Source organism: Mobula birostris, chromosome 8 (assembly GCF_030028105.1).
Source record: "Mobula birostris isolate sMobBir1 chromosome 8, sMobBir1.hap1, whole genome shotgun sequence".
NCBI classification, from domain to species: domain Eukaryota; kingdom Metazoa; phylum Chordata; class Chondrichthyes; order Myliobatiformes; family Myliobatidae; genus Mobula; species Mobula birostris.
This window is the reverse complement of record NC_092377.1, coordinates 78,949,876-78,972,320: the sequence shown is the minus strand read 5'-3', so window position 1 is coordinate 78,972,320 and position 22,445 is coordinate 78,949,876. Positions and strand designations below refer to the sequence as shown.

The window sequence follows — 22,445 nt, the reverse complement described above, 5'->3', positions numbered from 1 at the left end:
GTGGTCAAAATATGTGAACAAGGTAATCGGGTTCATGTCAGGTTTTCAAATTTGTTCTTAAATATTCTTAAAGTTGAAATTACCTAACTCCAGTGAATCAGAATCCACTTTGTTTACATTGAAGCTTGGCTGTGAAAATGAAAAGAGCTGTTTGGCAACTTCCATAAAAATTCAATGAGTTCATTATATGTGATACCAAATCTTCTATTACATGCCAGTCTTAAACTACTGTACTAGTGTGGCTACTGAGAAGTTAAATTTCTGCATGTTAGAAGGTGTTGGGATAACCAATGAATGAACTTTCAGAGAATATGCTTCTTTTAAGAAATTTTTTCAATGTAAATCTTTTAACTGACTAGTAAACTTGCATGTTTGTTTAATTTTGTTTTACTAATATTATAGCAGCATCAATCAATGTAACTGCACCACCCTCTTTTCCGGTGTTAAAATTATAAAAAATTCATTTTATAACACACCCTAAAATCAGTTCTTCACTGGATTTGATTTTATAGATGTGTATGCACAAATAAAGAGCAAATTAAAGGAAGTGTCTGAGTACCCTTTATTATTTGAGCAACCTTAAATGTAAAAAGTTCTGTCTTCAAAACTGCAGTCTGATTTTGAAGAATGTGCAGTCAAATTGACCATCATGGTTTTGCACAATTAGTTGCAACAGGAAGGTGTAGACTTGGCAAACTTCATCTATGAAGTGGCATTTTAATGAAAGTGGAAAGTACATATTAGAATATTCAGTTGTCGTTAGTACATCTGAATACTCAGAATGTTTATCTTTTCCAAATGGGTAATGTCTTCCAGTCCTGCTGCTAAATCTTCCATATAATTAACATTATTTTATTTGTGCCATTGGTATGCTGTGGCTTCTTGTTTAATATCAGTTGTTTTTTTTTTGCCCATTAAAAATGTACTTGCAGTTCCCCTTTGCAGCAATCTATTTGACATGAAGATTAGGCTAATTGAACATTTTTCCTGCATCTGGAAGAAATAAGTTTGACATCTGAACAGACTTCCATATGAGCATTAAATTGTCACCGTTCCTAGAATTTGGATTAACTACAGTTGATTGTGCTGATTGACAAAATTCCATTCTCAGGGATTACATGTGCTCTTGGGACTTCATTAGAGGATCACAGGTCATGAAGGGGGAAAAATAGTTATTTTCTCATTTTCTTGAAACTGTGGGAATAGTGCTCAGACTTTAGAATTTATTTTGCACTGTTCGCAATTTTACTGCTTAAGGCCTTTTGCCTTTGATGTGGTAATACATTGACAGTGTAATCTGCAGTTGTTTTAAAGATGTTGAAGCGGTAAAACACTATACTGAGACAGAGAGGATCAAGATTTTAAAACAGTTGATGAAGAGTATGCATCGTATATACATTCCATACAAAATTATAACTTGCAGTGAATTGAAACAGACTCATTTGGATTTGGTGTGTTATAAATTAAAATTGCTTTCTAAGTTCCCAGTCTTACAATACTTGTGTAATTCATTAGATATGAGTAGTAATGATGTTTGCTCCTCGTGTAGTTAACCAAGATGAAGAGGCCCACCCTGAATTGAAAATCAATGGTGAGCTTTCTGCAGATGACGTTAGTCAGGAGAAAGAGGCAAATGCCAATAGTGTGAAGAAGGTGAGTTTTTTAAATTATCAAACTCTCAGAATGTCTAATGGAGACATATATTCTAATATTTTAGTGCACCTTAACACATGTAGGTTTAACTCCAATAACGGTGGATTGATATGTTCACATCATGCATCTAAGTTATGTAACTGTTTCCCCTCAATGCACTTGTTAGCTGCTTGTGCATTTACTGTTAAAATGTTGCTTCAAATCCTTTTTCACCTTGGAATTCTGAATTCTCTCCCATTTAGAAAAATAGTTTACACTGTTATTCCTTCTATCAAAGTGCATGAGTATACAAAGGCAAGACAGCAGCTATACTTTATTAGGAGTTTGAAGAGATTTGACATGTCAACAAATACACTCAAAAACTTCTATAGTTGTACCGTGGAGAGCATTCTGACAGGCTGCATCACTGTCTAGTACGGAGGGGCTACTGCACAGGACCGAAAGAAGCTGCAGAAGGTTGTAAATCTAGTCAGCTCCATCTTGGGTACTAGCATACAAAGTACCCAGGACATCTTTAGGGAACAGTGTCTCAGAAAGGCAGCGTCCATTATTAAGGACCTCCAGCACCCAGGGCATGCCTGTTTCTCACTGTTACCATCAGGTAGGAGGTACAGAAGCCTGAAGGCACACACTCAACCATTCAGGAACAGCTTCTCCTCTGTCATCCAATTCCTAAATGGACATTGACTCTTCGGACACTACCTCACTTTTTTTTAATATACAGTATTTCTGTTTGTGCACATTTTAAAAAATCTATTCAGTTCTTCGTAATTGATTATTATTTTTTTCATTTTTTTTTCTCTGCTTGATTATGTATTGCATTGAACTGCCGCGGCTAAGTTAACAAATTTCACTTCACAAGTCGGTCATAATAAACCTGATTCTGAATTCTGAATTCTGAATTCCCTACATTGCATTCCATCTGCCATTTCTTTACCTAGTCTGCTGACCGGTCCAAATCCTTCTGCAGCCTTCCTGCCTCCACAATCCAACCTGTCCTTCCACCTATCAGCTGTAAACTTCGCAATTTCCTTGCACACCTTTTCCTATCCAAATAAATTTTGATCATTTTAATTGCTTGGTGAGAGAGGAACAAAAATAGAGTGCCTTTTTATTTTTGTAGGTAATTGAAGATGCTGAACAGGAAAATAACAAAAAGGTGAGTTTTGTTTGGTGAAACTTTAGTACTTTTTTCTTTAAATCAACTTCTCTTTTTTGTCATTCATTCTACACTAGAAAGTATCATTGCAGATTACTCATGTCACTGCAGTTCTGCTTGTCCTCAGCCCTGCTCTTGAAGTGATCTCGAAGTATTTTGCTTCTTTCCTGAAATTCGATATTTTATATATCCTTGCAGAAAAAAATAGGTTTGTTTGTAGGTACATCCAGATTGCAAGGCCATCACTAAAATGTGTAATTCTACTCCAAGTCTATCTCCATCTCAGTTATCAAAGCCAGAAGTCTTTTATTTGTGCCTAATTACAGAAGGAGTTGAAAACCTTTTTTATGAATATGTTTAAGTTATTTAAATTGAAATCAAAATTGATGTGTACTAATTACAGATCATCATTTGTTGACCCTATTAAAGATTATCTAAGGATAGCCAAATTTCTTTTTGCTTCTCCTCTGTCAATAGCAATTCACAAACTGCTAAAAATTAACAGTGAATAAGCTAATGTAGAGCTTAAAATAGAGACATTGAAGGTACATGTGGTTCTCCTTTAGTCCAAACTGTGGCCCATGGGATACCTTCGTTAGTTGACCTCAAAGGCTGCTGTGTGATGCATACATCTAGTGGTTATAATTCCTTTTCTTTCAGAAACCTTTTAGCAAGTATGCCTGTAACAACCACCTCTCACTCAATGTCAGCAAGACCAAGGAACTAATTGTAGACTAGAGAGAGAAACCAGAGGACTCTTTGCCAGTCCTCACTGGAGGATCAGAGGTTGAGAGGGTTAACAACTTTAAATTCATGGGTGTCGCTATTTCAGGAGATCTGTCCTAGATCCAACACACAAGTGTAATTGGGGAGAGAAGATGACAGCGCCTCTGTTTCCTTAGGACATTACAGAGATTTGGCATGACATCTAAAACTTTGACAAACTTACTATAGATGAGTAGTGAAGAATGTACTGACTGGTTGCATTGCGGCCTGATATGGAAACACCATTGCCTTTGAATGGAAAGTCCTACAAAAGGTGGTGGATTTGGCTCAGTACATCACGCGTAAAATGCTCCCAAACCTTTGAGCAGATCCACATGAAACGTCATAGCAAAGCAGCATCCATCATTGGAGACCCCCACCATCCAGGCCATGTTCTCTTCTCATTGCTGCCATTACATAGAAGGTACAAGACTCTCAGGACTCACACCACCAGGTTCAAGACAATTACTACCCTTCAACCATCAGGCTGTTGAATAAAAGGAGTTAATTATACCTGCTTGCCCCATCATTGAGATGTATCCCACAACCAATGATCTCACTTTAAGGACTCTTTATCTCTTTATCTCATGTAATTGCTATTTATTTATTTATTTATGTTTGCATTTGTTGTCTTTTGCACTCGGGTTGATCATTTGTTAATCCTGTTAAGGTTACTATTTTATAGTTTTGCTGAGTATGCTCACAGGAAAATGAATCTCAGGGTTGTGTATGGTGACAGATATGTACTTTGATAACAAAATTTACTTTGCACTTTGATAACCTGTGTCGTTACATGCCTTGAAAGCAATGGCACTCAGTCCTGCAGCAATGTAAATATTTTTCCAACTGCGGAGAGAGGCATAAGAGCTGACTTGCATGAATATTTTACCCAATTTTATTTTTCACTGTGGAGGTGTTACTGCCACTAACTCCTTGTTATGATGCAACAAAGATGCCATGAAAGAGTTCCTCGTCCATCTTACCTTTGTTGCAGTCTGGTGAGCATATTCTTTAAGAAAGAATGTCAACAAATTTGAATGTAAGTCAGTGTCTTGTTTTGTATGGAACAACAGATGGAAGGATATGGTGAACCACTCCCATCATAACGATATACAAATGCTTCTCAACATTTGTTCCTGATCCCTTGCCAGAGAGGACAAATTTTTAAAAATAGTCAAAGAGAAGTTGTTTCTACTGAGATGTCTAAGAATTAAATGTGCGAGAAGGCATAGATATTAAATCATTCGGATCTCAGTTGCATGGTGTTGTACAACTGCGACTTTGTAGGAACCAGGGCAAATAAAGTGCCGGATGCTGCAAATTCACCACCATTTGTACCAAGGCATAAAACATGGACAAACTGTGGCAGATACTCCCCATATCCTTTGCTTTCAAGTGTTAGTTGGCACATAGGTGTAAGAAAATGGAGGACTGTGTGGGAGGGAAGGATTAGATTGATCTTCAAGTAGGTTAAAGTGTTAGCGCAACATCATGGGCTGTACTGTGTTGTACTGTTCTCTATGTTCTGTGTTCTAGTTTAAATGTAAATGATTATAGGTTGTGCACTTGAATAGTAGATACTAAATGTGCACACGTTTAGTCAGCTCTTTTCTGATCCATTCGTAGCATAACTGAATATATAATTGAGTTTATTTTAACCACATATATATAACCATATAACAATTACAGCACGGAAACAGGCCATATCGGCCCTTCTAGTCCATGCTGAACTCTTACTCTCACCTAGTCCCACCGACCTGCACTCAGCCCATAACCCTCCATTCCTTTCCTGTCCATATAGCTGTCCAATTTAACTTTAAACGACAACATCGAACCTGCCTCAACCACTTCTGCTGGAAGCTCGTTCCACACAGCTACCACTCGCTGAGTAAAGAAGTTCCCCCTCATGTTACCCCTAAACTTTTGCCCTTTAACTCTCAACTCATGTCCTCTTGTTTGAATCTCCCCCACTCTCAATGGAAAAAGCCTATCCACGTCAACTCTATCTACCCCCTTCATAATTTTAAATACCTCTATCAAGTCCCCCCTCAACCTTCTATGTTCCAAAGAATAAAGACCCAACTTGTTCAACCTTTCTCTGTAACTTAGGTGATGAAACCCAGTTAACATTCTAGTAAACCTTCTCTGTACTCCCTCAATTTTGTTGACATCTTTCCTATAATTCGGTGACCAAAGCTGTACACAATACCCCAAATTTGGCCTCACCAATGCCTTGTACAATTTCAACATTACATCCCAATTCCTATACTCAATACTCTGATTTATAAAGGCCAGCATACCAAAAGCTTTCTTCACCACCCTATCCACGTGAGATTCCACCTTCAGGGAACTATGTACCATTATTCCTAGGTCCCTCTGTTCTACTGCATTCTTCAATGCCCTACCATTTACCATGTATGTCCTATTTTGATTAGTCCTACCAAAATGTAGCACCTCACATTTATTAGCATTAAACTCCATCTTTCAGCTCACTCTTCTAACTGGCCTAAATCTCTCTGCATGTTTTGAAAACCTGCTTCATTATCCACAACTCCAGCTATCTCAGTATCATCTGCATACTTACTAATCCAATTTACCACCCCATCATCCAGATCATTAATGTATATGACAAACAACATTGGACCCAGTACAGATCCCTGAGGCACGCCACTAGTCACTGGCCTCCAATCTGACAAACAGTTATCCAGCACTACTCTCTGGCATCTCCCATCCAGCCACTGCTGAATCCATTTTACTACTTCAATATTAATACCTAACGATTGAACCTTCCTAACTAACCTTCTGTGTGGAACCTTGTCAAAGGCCTTACTGAAGTCCATATAGACAACATCCACTGCTTTACCCTCATCAACTTTCCTAGTAACCTCTTCAAAAAATTCAATAAGATTTGTCAAACATATAACATCAAACTTTTAAGATCACCCAGACTATGATTTTTTTTGCCAATTTTTCTGCATGGGACGCATACTCTGCTAAGTCCCAGTGAGTTCAGGACACCCATATATACTGGCTGAACGTTGCTAGTGTGCACCACCATTGACCTACACCTGGAGCTGAGTGATGGAGCAAAACCCAGCTGGAATTTCTCAATACTTTGGAACTTTAGAACAGTAAAAATCAAGTATAGAGATTTTACATTTGTGAGGAAGAAAAATATTATAACTTACTATTTTTAGCTGTTTTATGTATTTTTAAAAATTGTAATTACTTAAGGTCACAGTTACATAAGTAGCTGTTTCAGCCTTCTGACTCCACGTCAACCATAAAGCACACATTTTCACACCAATCTTACCTGAACTTATTTTATTCTTCCTACGTTCTTCCTGCAATTCTCCCTGGGTTCTACAGTTTTTTGTACAGGGGCAGTTTACAATGGTCAATAAACCTACCAATTCATTCTTCTTTGGGAGTAACCCCATGTGGTTATGGGGTGCATGTAACCTTTGTGCAGAAGACACCAGAGGCTGGGATTCAACCCAGGTTTCTGGAACTGTGAGGCTGCATTTCTACTAACTGTGCCATTTTGCTGCCCTCATGAATATCTCTAAATATCTTAAGTAATTGTTATTTTTTGCTCATTTACAAATGATATTCAATTTGTAATCGATCACGGCCATTGAGATTTACATTTAAGATCATTGTTAAAATCAAGTTTTCGGAATGAGATTGTTTAAAAATTCATGTGTCTTCTAGAAAGCCAAATATTAACTACTTTGCGATTTTAAAAAACTGCTTAAAAGTTTCTCTATTTTATTTTACAGGGAACAATAACTGTTGAAGATGAACAGGCATGGGTATCATCTTATACATACGTTGGTGCCACCACAAATATACATCCTTACTTATCTGCCATGGTCAACTATGCACAACCGGTGAAGTTTCAAGGCTTTAAGACAGCAGAAGGTATGCAACAGTTGTTAAAGCATTCAGTGGCGTTCAAAGGTGGGAATGAATGTATGAAGATAGAAGTTACATATTTCAGTTAGTAAATTAGCATGGTCTTATGCCTATAACTACCTACAGTATCTTAATTCTCAATTTGAAGTTAATACCAATCTTGATTTAAATATCCATTTCTGCTTACCTTGGAAGTATAGGTGAGCATCGTGTACAAGAAGCATATTGTCCACATCTGAGAGGATTTTTGAAGTAAATTTCTCAATGGAATGAACAAGGCATTAAGCATCATTCCTGTGAGCTGAATTTTTGTCTTTGAACTCAAATATATTCTACTCAAAAGCATGAATACTTAATGAAATTTAGCACACATACTCTTCTGTGCATATATAATAATGTCTCCTATTTTCTCTTCTGTTTACTGTCAATGTGCCACTGGTTAGCCTTACTACATTCTTTGATTTCATTCAGGAAGGGAAGGAAATTGAAGATTTTAGTTTACTGCTAGTGCAGAATCTTCTTGGTTGCACCTAATGGCTTAGGACCAAAATAAGAAGCCAAATGAAACATTATAATCCTACAAAATCAATCACAAAGAACTGTTTTCAGCATAATGCGATTGAAATTCAACTGTAAACAGAGAGGAATAGATATAGAAAATGCTCAGCAGGTCAGACAGTAGCAGAAAACGAAGTGGAGATTCCAGACCAAACTTGAATCAGTGAAGGGCACTTGACAGCTATGGCAGGGCTTGAGTGCTATCACCTCTTACAAAGTGAGACCAAGCAACATAGGTGACAACAAGGCTTTGCTCCCAGATGAGCTCAATGCCTCTTATGCTCATTTTAACCATCAAGACATGGAGGCAACTTCATGAACTCTCACAGCCCCCAAAGATCCTGTGATTTCAGTCTCTGAGGCCGGAATTAGAGCATCCTTCAGGAGGATGAACCCACAGAAAGCATCCAGCCCAGATGGGGTATCTGGCCAAGTTCTAAAGATCTGTTCTGATCAACTGGCTGGTGTGTTCACTGATATCTTTCACCTATCTCTTCAGCAGTCAGAGGAATCCACCTGCTTCAAACAGTCTTCATGTATACCAGTTCCTAAGAAGAATATGGTAACCTTCCTCAATGAGTATCATCCACTGTGATGAAGTGCTTTGAGAAGTTGGTGATGAAGCATATCAACTCCTGCCTGAGAAGTGACTTAAATCCGCTTCAATTTGCGTACCGTTACTTCACAACAGGTCAATTGCAGATGCCATTTCATTGGCTATTCACTCAACCTTGGAACATGAAGATGTATACATCAGGATGCTCTTCATTGACTACAGCTTGGCTTTCAAAACTATCATCCTCTCAAAACTGATCAATAACCTTCAAGAGCTCGACCTCAATACCTCCTTGTGCAATTGGATCCTTGACTTCTTCACATTTGGACCCCAGTCAGTTTGGATTGGCAACAACATCTCCTCCACAATCACCATCAGCACTTACGCAGCACAAGGCCATGTGCTAGTTTGCTACTTGACTCACCTTATACTTATGACTGTGAGGCTAAGAACAGCTCCAATGCCATATTTAAGTTTGCTGGAGACACCGTTGTCATTGGCTGAATCAAAAGTGGTGATAAATCAGCATATAGGGGGTAGGTGAAAATCTGGCTGAGTGGTGCCACGGCAACAACCTCTCACTCAATGTCAGCAAGACCAAGAGCTGATTATTGACTACAGGAAGAGGAAACCAGAGGTCCATGAGCCAGTTCTCATCAGAGGATTAGAAGTGGTCAGCAACTTTAAATTTCTCGGTTCGGTGTTGTCATTTCAGAGGATCTGTCCTGGGGACCGCGCTTAAGTGCCATTTGAAAGAAAGCACAGCAGTACCTCTACTTTCTTAGAAGTTTGTGAGGATTTGGCATGTCATCTAATACTTAGACAATCTTCTATAGATGTGCTGTGGAGGGTATATTAACTGGCTGTATCTCAGCCTGGTATGGAAACATCAATGCCTTTGAATGGAAAAGCCTACAAAAAGTAGTAGCTACAGCCCAGTCCATCTCAGGTAAAGCCCTTCCAACCACTGAGCACATCTACATGGAGTGCTTTCAAAGGATAGCAGCACCAATCATCGAGAACCCCCACCATACAGGCCATGTTTTCTTCTCGCTGCAGCCATCAGGAAGGAGATACAAAAGCCTCAAGACCCACACCACCAGGTTCATAAACAGTTATTACCCCTCAACCATCAGGCTCTTGAACCAGAGGATAACTTCATTCAACGTCACTCACTCCATCACAGAACTGTTCCCACAACCTATAGACGCACTTTAAAGGACTCTACATCTCATGTTCTCGATATTTATTGCTTATTTATTTATTATTATTGTTATGTTTCTTTTTGTATTTGCACAGTTTGTTGTCTCCTGCATATTGGAGTTTGTCCATCTAACTGGGTGTAATCTTTCATTGATTCTGTTGTATTTCTGTGTATTTAATGTGAATGTCCACAAGAAAATGAATCTCAAGGTTGTATATGGTGACGCATATGTACTTTGAACTTTGACGGGGAAACAGTTAACATTTCAGGTCTGGACCCTTCATAAGTATCATGAATCAGTTCTGATGAAGGTTTCTGATGTAAAATGTTAACTATAAGCTATGTATCTTTTCCCACAGATGCTGCCAGTGTTTCCTGTTTTTCATTAAGATTTCTAGGGTCTGAACTCTTTTTCTGATTTTCAGTTCGAATGAAATGCTTTTACAATAATACACTTCCTTTGTGTAGGAAATAACAGCCTCAAGTATTTAATGGATTCAGTTGAAGTCATGATCTAGATCCCAGAATGCTTTGCAACATTTTGGTTTGGTTGTTTCACCTGGATGCATCCACGTGTAGTTCTCCCTGAAGCTCCCAAAAGAAAATAGAGATGATTTTTGTATGAATCAAAGCTTTATTTAAATATCATCAATCTAGAATTACTCAGTCTGCTATGTGATTTTTTTTCTTCTTCTAAGAAGGTGACTATAATGATGAAACAGCACTGTGGTGTGATATTCGCTATTAACACTAGTGCAGAGAACTCCTACAGTTTTTTTTAATTAACAGAAATGTGAGTTTATAAATGGACTGTGACATGTAATGGCTAAGTTTCTCTGGCTGGTTGAGATGCAGTGTTCCTTCTTCACATGTTTGTCTCAGTGATTCTCCATGTGGCCTTGGAACACCTGGACAGTGCAAATACCAATCTCAGGATGCTGTTCACTGACAATAACTCAGCATTTACCAGCTTTTTTCTTACAGTCCTGATGAAAAAGCTACAGGAGTTGAGCGTCTGTACTTCCCTCTGCAATTGGATACTCGATTTCCTAACTGGAAGACCACAATCTGTGCAGATTAGTAATAACATCTCATCTGCACTGACAAAAAAAAACTGGCGCACCTCAGGGATGTGTACTTAATCCTCTGCTCTACTCTCTCTACACCCGTGACTGTGTGGCTAGGCACAGCTCAAATGCCATGTAGAAATTTGCTGACAATACAACCATTGTTGGCAGTATCTCAGATAGAGATGAGAGGGCGTACAGGAGTGAGCTATACCGGCTAGTTGAGTGGTGTCACAGCAACAACTTGCAACCAACATCAGTAAGACCAAAGAGATGATTGTAGACTTCAGAAAGGGTAGGACGAGGGAACACGAACCAATCCTCACAGAGGGATCAGAAGTGGAGAGAGTGAGCAATTTCAAGTTCCTGGGTGTCAAGATCTCTGAGGATCTAACCTGGTCCCAACATAATGATGCAGTGATGAAGAAGGCAAGACAGCAGCTATATTTCATTAGGAGTTTGAGGAGATTTGGTTTGTCACCTAAAGCACTCGAAAATTTCTACAGATATATCACGGAGAGCATTCTGACAGGCTTCATTGCTGTCTGGTATGGGGCGGGGGTGGGGGGGTCTACAGCACAGGATCGAAAGAAGTTATAGGATGTTGTAAAATTCGTCAGCTCCATCTTGGGTATTAACCATAGTATCCAAGACATCTTTAAGGAGTGGTGCCTCTGGAAGGCAGCATCGATCATTAAGGACCCCCACCACCCAGGATATGCCCCTTTCTCATGATTACCATCAAGAGGGAGGTACAGAAGCCTAAAGGCATATACTTAATGACTCAAGCACAGCTTCTTCCCCTCAGCCATCCGATTTCTAAATGGACATTGAACCCATGAACACTACCTCATTACTTTTTTATTACTATTTTTGCACCACATATTTTAATTTAACTACTATATATATATATTTACTATAATACTTTTTTCAATATTTATCATGTTTTACATTGTACTGCAGCTGCTAAGTTCAAAAGTTCCATGACACATGCCAGTGATATTAAACCTGATCCTGATTCATTTTTTAGTAAGAACACATGTGGCTACTGTTTTTAAGATTTGTACTTCTTTCTAAAAAATCAGACAAAAGTTACAGCACAAGTAGAGACCAGATAGCTCATAGGTTCTGTGATTAATGTACACAAGGACAATTTAACTAGTCCTGTCTGACTGCCCTCTCACTACCTTCTGTCCATAGTCATACAGTTTTCTTACTCTCAGGTATTTATCCTCATCCTCAAACTTCTTTATAAGCCGTTAATGTTCTTCTATATTCCAGATGCAAACTGCTCAATGCTTAAACCTTTCCTTCTTGTCATTCTTACTTCTTTTTCCAGTCACTTTTCCTGGCTTTTGACCCCAGAGACAATAGGAACAGTTTCTCTCTGGTCTTCAGAGTTTCTTTGCGATTTTAAACACTGCTGTTGAATCCCATCTTGACCTCCTCTGTTCCAAGGAACACAATCCCAGCTTCTGCAGACAATCCATATGACTGAAGTCCACCCTTCTGGAAGCATTCTTATAATTTTTTTCTGCATCCTCTCCAAGGCTTTGGCATCTATGCTAATATGTGGGTTCTGAGTTTAATCCCCTATGATAATAGTGAAAAAGACCTTGCACTGTCTGAGAGGGAGGCCTTCCCTCAGAATGTTTCTGAATCGGGAAACAACATTGCATTCCTTGTCCCATGGTTATTATTGCAGATATTGGCCACAGTGGTACCTTCAAAGTTGAGTTACCACTTTCCCTGTTATTACAATGAAAGCAAAGGATTTAGTATTTATGTGATTTGAGCATTACAATCTCTGTTTACGTTTTTGCATGGGTTAAATTTGTAGCTTTGCATCACATTAAGGCTCTGCTAAGTAATTTTTTCTTGAACATTTCCACTCAGTGTTTTGCCAAACGTTTCTTTGTCAGATTGTGTATTAAAATGGAAAAAGAAAACTACCCTATCCAGCACAAAAAAGATTATTTTCAACAGTATTCCATGGTATTCACAGTATTTTCTTGCAGGCATTTACAGGAAAGTAAAGAATCACAATAGAATTTATGAAAAACTAAAAGAAAGACTGACAAAGAAACAATTTGTGAAAGAAGGCAAATTGTGCAAATAATACTGAGAACATGAGTTAATAATCTTGGAAAAAGCAAAACATTGACAATGAAACTAAGTTGTAAATTTTTCAGCCAATCCAGTGACACTAATGCTTCCTTATTATACTGGCTTCCTAATGATCTAGCCTTGATGTTGAGGTACATCCCCTCTGCTTAATGGTTCCTCCTTTTCGTGGAACTGGATGAACATATGCCACTGAAACACACTCATGTGGGTTTCTCCCTGTAAGGACTGCTTTACACCTGGAGCTGTCTCTGCCTAGGAAGCTGATTGCAAGGGACTTGCAAGAACATTACCCAGGGACCAGTACAAGGAGTTGAAATCTCAAGTGGAGACTGCTTCAGATCCCCACAATACCACTTGGATTCTCTTTGGAGCAGACAGACAGAGAGGTCGAGATTTGCTGTGATGGCCTACATATTCCTGCCACCCCTGGGAAAACCTCCCAGAAAGCAGCTGTCCATTCCCTGTGGATCCTGTGAGGCATCCTCTATTCTCACAGAATTGCAGCTTGCTCACATAGACTGTACTAGCGATGGGTAGGTATCCAGTTTCTGGAAAGCATCAGACTAAAGTGTTAGAGTCACGTAGTCTTTGTTTGGCTTGGTCTGTATCTCAATGAAATTAGAAACTTGCTTCATCAGGTGCTTTCACTGTTGTTGGTGTGTTGCCAGTGATAGACATCTAAGTGCTGATCACCTTGACAGTAAAAATGATGCTCTTCTGATTCTGCGTGATCTTCAACAAGATGTTTGAAATGGATGCTTCTTTACTCCTTGTCAGCTCATAGGTTAAGCCTGACAGGCAGGGTATGCACCATATATTTGAGAGTGCGTCCCTAGTAACTTCTACCAAATGCTTCCACCTCATGTCCTTATTCTCGGGCAGTGCTACTTCGTGCACTTGCTGTTTGGCTTGCTGACACAATCAGTACGTTTATTCCCGTCCAGCTACAACTGACAAGTCCCTCATCCTGTTGTTTTTCTTTTCCCTTTTTCTTGCTCGCTCTCTCTTTGTCTGCCTCCACAGCCTTCCAACTTTGCCCTTACTTATCTCCCCTATCTGGCACCACCTTCCTGTCATCTTGCAACCTTCTCAGTCCACAAGTCCTCTTTTGTCATTCCCCTTCCTGTCTTTATGCTGACCATCTCACTCTCCACTCTCAGTTCTACCAGAAACCTGGACAATTTCTTTCCTCCACTAATGCTGCTGCACTCATTGAGTTCTTCCACAGATAATATGTTGATGAGATCAGTAATTTTTCCTCTGCTGCTCCATACTTTTTGGTGGTGATTGGGGGAGGGGGTTGTTTTTTTGAAGTGAGTTCCTGTACCTGGGTTTTGCCCCATAGGGCCTTCAGGCACCATAAGACCATAAGATATAGGAGCAGAAGTAGGCCATTCAGCCTATAGAGTCTGTTTCGCCACTCAATCATGGGCTGATCCAATTCTTCCAGTCATCCCCGCTTTCATCCCATACCCATTGATGCCCTGGCTAATCAAGAACCTATCTATCTCTGCCTTAAATACACCCAATGACTTGGCCTCCACAGCTGCTCGTGGTAACAAATTCCACAGATTTACCACCCTCTGGCTAAAGTAATTTCCCGCATCTCAGTTCTAAAAGGACATCCTTCAATCCTGAAGTCGTGCCCTCTTGTCCTAGACCCCCCTACCATGGGAAATAACTTTGCCATAGCTAATCTGTTCAGGCCTTTTAACATTTGAAATGTTTCTATGAGATCCTCCCTCATTCTCCTGAACTCCAGGGAATACAGCCCAAGAGCTGCCAGATGACCCTTTCATTCCTGGAATCATTCTTGTGAATCTTCTCTGAACCCTCTCCAATGTCAGTATATCCTTTCTAAAATAAGGACCCCAAAACTGCACACAACACTCCAAGTGTGGTCTCAGAAGTGCCTTATAGAGCCTCAACATCACATCCCTGCTCTTATATTCTATACCTCTAGAAATGAATGCCAACATTGCATTGGCCTTCTTCACAACTGACTCAACCTGGGGGTTAACCTTTAGGGTATCTTGCACAAGGACTCCCAAGTCCCTTTGCATCTCTGCATTTTGAATTCTCTCCCCATCTAAATTATAGTCTGCCTGTTTATTTCTTCCACCAAAGTGCACGACAATACACTTTCCAACGTTGTATTTCATTTGCCACTTCTTTGCCCATTCCCCTAAACTATCTAAGTCTCTCCGCAGGCTCTCTTGTTTTCTCAACACTACCCCCTCCTCCACCTATCTTTGTATCATTGGCAAATTTAGCCACAAATCCATTATTATCGTACTGTAAATCATTGACATGCTTCGTTAAAAGCAGTGGTCCCAGCACCGACCCCTGTGGAACTCCACTGGTAACCGGCAGCCAGCCAGAATAGGATCCCTTTATTCCCACTCTCTGTTTCTGCCGACCAGCCAATGCTCCACCCATGCTAGTAACTTCCCTGTAATTCCATGGACTCTTATCTTGCCAAGCAGCCTCATGTGTGGCACCTTGTCAAAAGCCTCCTGAGAATCCAAGTACACCACGTTTACTACATCTCCTTTGTCAACCTTGCTTGTAATTTCCTCAAAGAATTGCAGTAGGTTTGTCAGGCAGGATTTTCCTTTCAGGAAACCATGCTGGCTTTGGCCTGTCTTGTCATATGCCTTGAGGTACACCGTAATCTCAACCCTAACAATCGATTCCAACAACTTCCCAACCACTGATGTCAGGCTAACAAGTCTATAGTTTCCTTTCTGCTGCCTTTCACCCTTCTTAAATACCGGAGTAACATTTGCAATTTTCCAGTCATCCGGTACAATGCCAGAATCTATAAATTCCTGAAAGATCATCGTTAATGCCTCTGTAATCTCTCCAGCTACTTCCTTCAGAACCTGAGGGTGCATTCCATCAGGTCCAGGAGATTTATCCACCCTCAGACCACTGAGCTTCCTGAGCACCTTTTGAGTCGTAATTTTCACTGCACAAACTTCACTTTCCTGACACTCTTGAATGCCCAGTATACTGCAGACATCTTCCACAGTGAAGACTGATGCAACATACGCATTCAGTTCCTCTGCCATCCCAGAAAAAAATTACCTTTTTCTCATTCTGGACCTAATGCATTAAAATTTGCAGGTTCCAATCTGTTAAACTTGGACTACAGCTCCTCCCTTCTCCTGTATATTCCTCTGCCACCTTTTGAAGCAGAACACACTGTATAAGCCAATGTGTGCAAGTTTCATAGGTCCCCTTTAGGCCTAAATGCTGACAGATGTATAATACTGCTTTAGATTTTGGTTTCAGCATACCAGGTGACACGGGGAAGTGTTTGTGAAGATAAATTTTGCCTGCACTCTTGTACATTTTCAGCATCGTAAAACAGCACCAACACAATAAAGAGCGTTGTAAGTACTGATTTTGGAGCAAGTAAATTTTTAGTCCACCGTGAGGTGGAATAAGGGTCTTTGAGTTGTTCTGGTTCACATTCTAGAAAGTGACATAATACGTAGCCGTATTAAATGCTGAAAATCCTGGTTTATATTTTCTTCTGTTGAATGTAACTTGTACATGCTTGCCACTTGATGGCAGCAAAGACACCAGTTTCCTCAATCATATTGCATTCTGCACACAATTTTGTGTTTTGATTTACTTCAGCATTTTTACCTCTTGCAGTTTTTTTTAAATGTATGTCTTTCTTTACTTCACTGGGCAGAAGTATGATAAAGAAAGCAGTAGGAAAAACATATAACCCTGATATTAAATGATCAGTAATTGTACAGGTATAGTATTAAATTAAAACAGCTTCTGGTTAACAATTTTTACTGAAAAATATCTGTTGTCCATCATTGGCTGTAAATCTTTTTTTTCCTTAATCTATTCACAATGGTACTCACTGCACCAGTTTGGTGCATTGCAGATTGCGGTGAATTTACACATCTCACAGTGACTGACATGCAGTTCTTCACATTATGTGATGCGTAGGATTTATATATAGTTCTGTGTGTATACTGAACATGCATAGCAGTACACAGAGATGAGAAAATCTGCAGTTGCTGGAAATCCAATGCAACACGCAAAATGCTGGAGGAACTCAGCAGGTCAGGCAGCATCCAAGGAAATGAAAGTACGTTCTGGAGGCACTAGGCTACATTGAACAACAATAAAACCCAAATTTTCTGTGACTTTTTTTGCTGATATTTTTTCTTTTAACTTTGAAAGATGAGCACCATAAGTCTATGGATGTGCAGCAAATAAGGATTTTCAAAATGCGACCTGAGACATGTTTAGATACCAAGGGACCTGGGGAGTGGGTGGGAAATATATATTTGAGAATCAATCAGATATGGTGATAATAGGTGTAAGCCTATTGTTCATAATTCTTCTTTTTAATCCCAAATGCTGGACTAATGAAATCAATTGAATTGACTCACTGTTCATGCTAACAAGACCCAGCAGAGAGCATTCAGATGGTGATCAAATGCAAATATTGGGAAGGTTTGAGGCAAGGTAGAAAAACCTAGCATTGATACAGAAAAAACAATTTGAACCATTTCACTTCTCCTGGTCTTGTTCACAGCAAGAGTCATGACTGTGTTTTCTGTTTGGCCGTTAAATGGTTCTTAATCTGCCTTTATGAATTCTTATTTTTCCAGAGCGAAATATTCACTACAACATGTCTTCATTTAATGAATCGGTTGGACTGGGATATCTGAAGACTCATGCGATAGAGTTTGTCAAGTATCTTTTGTGGTGCTTTTAACAAAACTGTACATTTGGTAATTACCTAACGAGCTGAGTGACTGAGAAACAAATGCTGTAGAATTTGCATGTGCTTTTGTATCATGTTGTAAGCTTCCAATGACCACAGACTGTTGTAACTCATTTAATGATAAGAAACAACTCTTTCTACATTACAACATGGATGAAGGCTACTGTCCTGGTGAAGCAACTGGTTGATCACTAATTTACACTAATGTGGAATACCAAGTATTAGAGATAAATTATCTTGCCTCTCTCACTATTTTCTGTGCCTTGATTTTCCATTTAGTGCATATGAAGTGAACAGGCCTATGTACTTTCCATTGTAATTGGAATTGGTTTATTGTCACATGTCCCGAGGGCAGTGACAGCTTGTCGTGCGTACAGATCAATTCACTAGACAGCACACAGTGCATTGAAGTAGTGCAGGGTAAAACAATAACAGAATTTAAGTGTGAGAGCTACAGAGAAATGATCACGGATCAACTTTATTTGCCAAATGCACTTCCACGTATTGGGAATTTGCTGTGGTGTGTTGCTCAGGGCACGACATGCAACAAAAAACAATAACGTTCAACAATTATAAAGAATTATGAATCATATAGAAATATAGTTGGAGGTTGAAGTACCGAGAAGGAATAAAATGTGCATAAATATGTAAATACCAATATGCATTTACACTGTAAACAGCATGATAGTTTAAAGTGTTTACAATGCAGTGCAGTGACAGGTGTGGTAGAGAGAGGGGGTGGGTGTGCTAACTGGAATGGTTGATCAGACTGACTACCTTGTGGGGGAGAAACTTTTAAGGATGGCGTGAAGTTTTTGATTTCATAGCCTTGTAGCGCTTTCCAGAAGGGTGCATTTGGAAGATGCTGTTTGCAGGGTTGGTAGTGCCTGCAATGAAAGTGAAGGTAGACAATAAGGTGTAAGATTGTGAAGTCAAGAGTCTATCTTATCATATAGGTAAATTATTCAATAGGCTTACAACAGTGGGGTAGAAGCTCTCTTTGAACCTCGTGGAGTTTTCAGTCTTTTGTATCTTCTTCCTGATGGAAGAGGGGAGAACAGAGAATGTCTTTGATTATGCTTCACTGACGCAACAAGAAGTGTAGACAGAGTCCATGGAGAGGAGGACATGGTTTCCTCGATGTATTGGGCTGGGTCCACAGCTCTCTGCATGTTGTCACAGGCAGAGCAGTTGCTATATGATACATCCAGATGGAATGCTTCCTATGGTGTATTGATGAAAAAAAATTGCCAAGGGGCGATGGGAACATGCCAGTCTATCCTCTAATTTCTTGGCACAGGGTTTTCAGGAACACTTAAGGATTCCTGCATTTGCCACCTCATCAACTTCACGTTGTGTTCATGTCGGCCTCAGGGTTGTTGGTTGGAACTGACCAATTTTCTTATCTGGAAAATCCTCAGATTCAGATTTAAAACATACAATAATTTAAAAATTAATGCAAACAGCACCTTTCACTGTTTGCGTTAATTATTTGTATTATTGATATACAGCATGAAATAGGCCCTTCCAGCCCTTTGAGCCACGCCACCCAGCAAACCCCCGATTAAATCCTAGCCTAATCATGAGAGAATTTACAATGACTAATTAACCTACCAACAGGAGCGTCTTTGGACTGCGGGAGTACCCGGAGGAAGCCCATGCAGTCACGAGGCGAACATACAGGCTCCTTACGGCAGCAGTGGGAATTGAGCCTGGGTCACTGGTACCCCAAAGTGTTATGCTAACTACTATGCTATTGTTCCGCCCCTAAAAATCAGCATGACCTAAGGACGTGTTGGGGGCAACCTGCAGGTATCACCACACATTCCAGCACCAGCTTAGCATGCCCACAGTGTTCAGCAGAACAAATAAGCAGCATCAACAACAACAACAGAACAAAACACAACAATGACAGCCAAATAAGCCCCTTTCCCACCCACCACCCCCTCACACACAGACAGGGCTCCAACCGTTAAGATAGGTGGTGTCCGGACCTTCAGTCCTTCATCTTTGTCTGCTAATAGTGTCAGAAAGTAACAGCTTAAATTTTTGAATCATCCATCTGGAGTTTCTTTGCTGATGATGAAACTCCTGTGTACAAAGACAAGCTGCCTCTGAACCTGAAGCAGTGGAGTGGGTGAACCATTGATATTACAGGCTTATGGCTTATAACAAGTTTTCTTAAGTAATGCTTGAAGCTTTTTTATTCTTACCTTTCTGGTATTTGTGCTGTTAAAAACCCTCCGTAGCTTGCTTGAGGTTCAGTGTCCAAAGTAAAACAACAGATGTGGTCTGACTGAAAATTTGTATCAAAAAGCATCAAATCCTTAGATTTGAATTCTAAAAACTTTGGGATAAAAGGTCATTATCCTATTAGCTCTGCATCAACAGACTGAAATGGCAGAATATGTAGCATGTGACCAGTGTGGATTAAGAGTAATTCTGCAAATGAGAGGTAATTTTTTTGAAGATGAAAGCAGTTGTTCTGTGATTTAGAATTTGCTGTGATGCTGCCTCATGTGGCTGTAGACTGTGTTTGGAAATAATATGAGGAAAACAATTCACATCAAGCAAGAGCTCAGAAAGTGAATTATTAGAAAGAACAAAGGTACCAGGGTTAAGATGAAAGGCAGTAACAGCATTGTAATTGACAGCCACTGTAAAAGGTGCAAGGTGCAACAGGCAGGAAACTCAATTTATGATTGTCTGACAAACAGCTCTTTGCCCTTAAAAATAATTACAGCTTATTTATATTTGTAAGTTTGTCTCTTTTTTCTCCCTCTTATGCTTTTGATTTAGATTAACATTCTTAATTAAACATGAAACGTAGCAAGTCACAGTCATAAATTAGAAAATGGGAGAGATTTATTATGTCTTACAGGCATTCTAGTCTTGTAACAACCTAAAGAGATCAATGTCAAAGCTCTCAAGGACTCCATAGAAGTTGGGCTGCTCACAACTTAACAATTTCCAACCTGTATGAAATACAAAATAACCACAACAAAATATGGGCTACCCTGAAGTCTCTGGTCACCGGAATTTGTTTGTTAGATTTGTGCTTGATTAACTGAATGCTGTTGGGTGCTCCTGGTTCCTCTCAGCAAAACCGGACCCTTGTGAATGTTTCAAATCACACACATTGTTGACATTAGGCAAATTCAGCAATTTGTCAGTGCAACTGTTAAAACAAAATGTTATGCACAACATAAGTCCTGATTACATGGTCTTGAATGCCTTGAAGTAATATTTGAATATTTACTGGAACATCACACCAATGCAAAACAGGACCAAAGTAGTTATTGAAGTGGTTGGTAAAGTAAGCAGAATAAATAATAATGAGAGTATAAAGCCTGGGTGTGTGCATACATGCAGCTGCAGCTGTTTTTGCTCCATTTTCCTTAATGAGCTTCACAGTTATAATAAGCGACAAATGAGTCGTATTTACCCCAAGGGAGGACGAGTGGATTCCAGTAATTACATGCCGCAGATTTTCTGGAACGCAGGCTGCCAGATGGTCTCACTGAACTTCCAGACCCCAGGTACAAACTGTTGTCCAGCCAGCCGGATTGTCAATACAGGATTTAGGAAGCTGCTCTGAAACAGATGCCCTGGATAAAGTACAATCATTTACCAGTGGCATTTCCTTTGGCAGTCATTCACACAGCACAAAATTAAGCATCCAAACCCAGGAAGCCATGAAAATGAAGTGCTAAACTGCTGCATTACACAAATGAAAAATTGTATGGTTTATTTCATGGTCACTGTTTTGATTAAGCATTGTATACAGGCAGATTTCGTTTACAGTGCTGATCAAGGCACATTTGGAACACAATTGGAAGAATTAAATAGGTATCATTTGCACTATTCCATTGCAAGTTTATCTTAGCACACAACTTTTTGCCAATACATTCTTCAGAATCTTTAGAAACCAGAAAACAATTCCCAGCATTTTAGAGGAGGAATATACAGAACTGAAACAGTAGTTTTTTTTTGGTGAGGAACGCAATGTCCTTTTTTTTTGCTATTTGCAGCTATGTGTGGTTCAATCCAAATGTCTCACCATGCGTTTTATAAACACAGTGCCTGATTCCATGGTTGGTGCATTGTGAGAATTGTAAAGTATACGATTTTTATCATGGGAAACTTGGAAGGATAGGCAATCACAAACTGTCTGCTAAAAGCTTTCTATGATGCGCACTCTGTGCTTGTAAAATCGCGCATCATTCATCTCTTTATTCAATCAATGAGCTATTTCCAGAAAATAAAATATGATTACTTATGAGAGTGAATGTTCCTGTGCGCTATGTTGCAGGCACTTTGGCCCAGATGTTCCAGTATTAGTGAAGTCTATTAACTTTTACTGGAGAATTAAATTGTGGGAAGTTCTCACAATTACTTCCCACTTGGTTCAATAGATCATAATTTATTTAAAACCTGTTTCAGAAGTAGTGTTTATTGGGCATGTGATTTGTTATATTGCTTTTAATCCATACAACAATGGATGAATTTCTTTTGATTTTAATTACAGTCTCCTATGTTAAACTCATTATTAATATAATTATGTTAACACGTACTATCCTCACAGCATCTAATGAGAGGTGATCTTTATTCTTATCATTTACATTGCTTTTAAGTATCAATTACAGTATTCTAACTGCAATTTAGTTTCCAAATAT

General features: G+C 39.4%; 1 protein-coding gene across 14 annotated transcripts in view; it reads left to right on the top strand.

The window, feature by feature from the left end:
• Positions 1-22,445, top strand: part of plcb4a (phospholipase C, beta 4a) — a 568,665-nt gene that overhangs the window by 415,003 nt on the left and 131,217 nt on the right. For all 14 annotated transcript variants that reach the window (XM_072265513.1, XM_072265516.1, XM_072265515.1 and 11 more), the window contains 5 exons: positions 1,550-1,653; positions 2,777-2,812; positions 7,360-7,501; positions 17,654-17,738; positions 21,184-21,308. In XM_072265513.1, the coding sequence (XP_072121614.1) occupies positions 1,550-1,653; positions 2,777-2,812; positions 7,360-7,501; positions 17,654-17,738; positions 21,184-21,308 (492 nt within the window). The remainder of the gene's footprint in view (positions 1-1,549; positions 1,654-2,776; positions 2,813-7,359; positions 7,502-17,653; positions 17,739-21,183; positions 21,309-22,445) is intronic.